The sequence below is a fragment of the Propithecus coquereli genome, unplaced genomic scaffold (genome assembly GCF_000956105.1).
Source record: "Propithecus coquereli isolate 6110/MARCELLA unplaced genomic scaffold, Pcoq_1.0 Scaffold525, whole genome shotgun sequence".
NCBI lineage: Eukaryota > Metazoa > Chordata > Mammalia > Primates > Indriidae > Propithecus > Propithecus coquereli.
The window spans coordinates 298,665-300,124 of record NW_012151119.1 but is presented as its reverse complement, the minus strand read 5'-3'; the positions used below and the strand labels follow the sequence as shown (position 1 = coordinate 300,124).

The 1,460-nt window shown below is 67.6% G+C and overlaps 1 protein-coding gene across 1 annotated transcript in view; it reads left to right on the top strand.

Moving 5' to 3' along the window:
• TRH (thyrotropin-releasing hormone) overlaps positions 1–1,055 on the top strand; it is a 2,053-nt gene extending 998 nt beyond the window's left edge. The window contains exon 2 of the mRNA XM_012656895.1: positions 402–1,055. Within this exon, the coding sequence (XP_012512349.1) occupies positions 402–925 (524 nt within the window). The 3' untranslated portion in view covers positions 926–1,055. The remainder of the gene's footprint in view (positions 1–401) is intronic.
• The last annotated feature ends 405 nt before the right edge of the window (positions 1,056–1,460 follow it).

Genomic DNA, 1,460 nt, shown 5'->3' with positions numbered 1-1,460 from the left:
CCACCGCACCCCAGCCTGGGTGACAGACAGAACAAGTCACGGACACTCACATGCCAGGAATTATTCTAAGCACCTCTGACACCTCATGACGCTATTTGACCCGCCTGACGACTTTCTAGTTCGGTCCTGTCATTAGCATTTTACGGAGGAGAAGCCGGTTCCGAGAGAGCGTGTGAGTTACTTTTGACAGTCACACAGCTAGGGAGTGACGGCGCTGGACGTGGGACCCGGAGAAACTGCCTCTGATTCCGCGTGACTGCGTCCGCGAGCCCTGACAGGCGGGGGCGGGACGGCGGCTCTCAGGGCCGCCGCAGGAAATTGGGGAAAGCTGGAGTGAGCACGCAGGTCGGCCCCCCACGACAGGGCTCAGGGGTCCCTCACTGGCCTCTTTCTTCCCCCAGAGTCCCAGATCCTTCCACCCAACTGGCTCTCCAAGCGTCAGCATCCAGGGAAAAGGGAGGAGGAGGCAGAAGAGGGGCTCGAAGAAGAGGAAGAGGAAGAATGGGGCGCTGGGGGACCCCACAAGCGGCAGCACCCCGGCCGGCGGGAGGATGACGCATGGTGGGCAGCTGATGGAACCCAGCACAAGCGGCAGCACCCCGGCCGGCGCGCCCCTTGGCCCGGGTACGCTGTCACCAAGAGGCAGCACCCAGGCAGGCGGCTGGTGGAGCCCCAGGCGCAAAGGAACTGGGACGAGGAGGAGGAGGAGGGGGAGGGGGAGGGGGAGGAAGATCTGACAGCCGAGAAACGCCAGCATCCGGGCAGGAGGAGCCCGGGAGGCCCATGTGGGCCCCAGGGAGCCTGCGGTCGGGCCAGCGTCCTGCGCGGGCTCCTGGGTGACCCAAGCCGGGGCCAGGGGGCCGAGGAGCAGCGGCAGCACCCGGGGCGGCGGGCAGCCTGGGTCCGGGAGCCCCTGCAGGCGTGAGCCCTGCTTCCCGCAAAGTCAGCGCGGGGTCTGAGAACGTCTTGAGCCCTGTGTGCCCGACCCCTGCTTGATCCCCGCTGTCCCTCCTCCCTGGGTCCCGGGCCAGAAACCTGTCCCCCCGCGCCCCCCATGCAGACATGCGCCCCGGCCCCTGGCCTTGCCCACTTCCTTCAGGGACAGCAGAAAGCCAGCCTCGGGGTTCAAATGCCATTTCCCCTGCTCTGCGCGGATCCCAGCGCCCCGCCCCTCCCGCCCCGCAGGCCGGCTCCCCTTCCTTCGCCCCGGCCGAGACGGGCCTTCTGTGTCCTCTAAGGGACCCCCCCAAACGGGGCAGGGTGGCTCTGGACAGACCAGCCCCTGAGGGTGGGGGGGTTGAAGCTTTGATGTGCAGATCCAGCCTCCACCCCGCGTGTCAACCCCACCCCCAGGACCCAGGGTGTCTCCCCTTCCTGAGCATCCTTCTGGGGGTGTGCAGAGCCCTGGCCCCCAGCTGTGTTCTGCCTGGGGACGCCCCGTGGCGCTGTGCCGTGCGGGG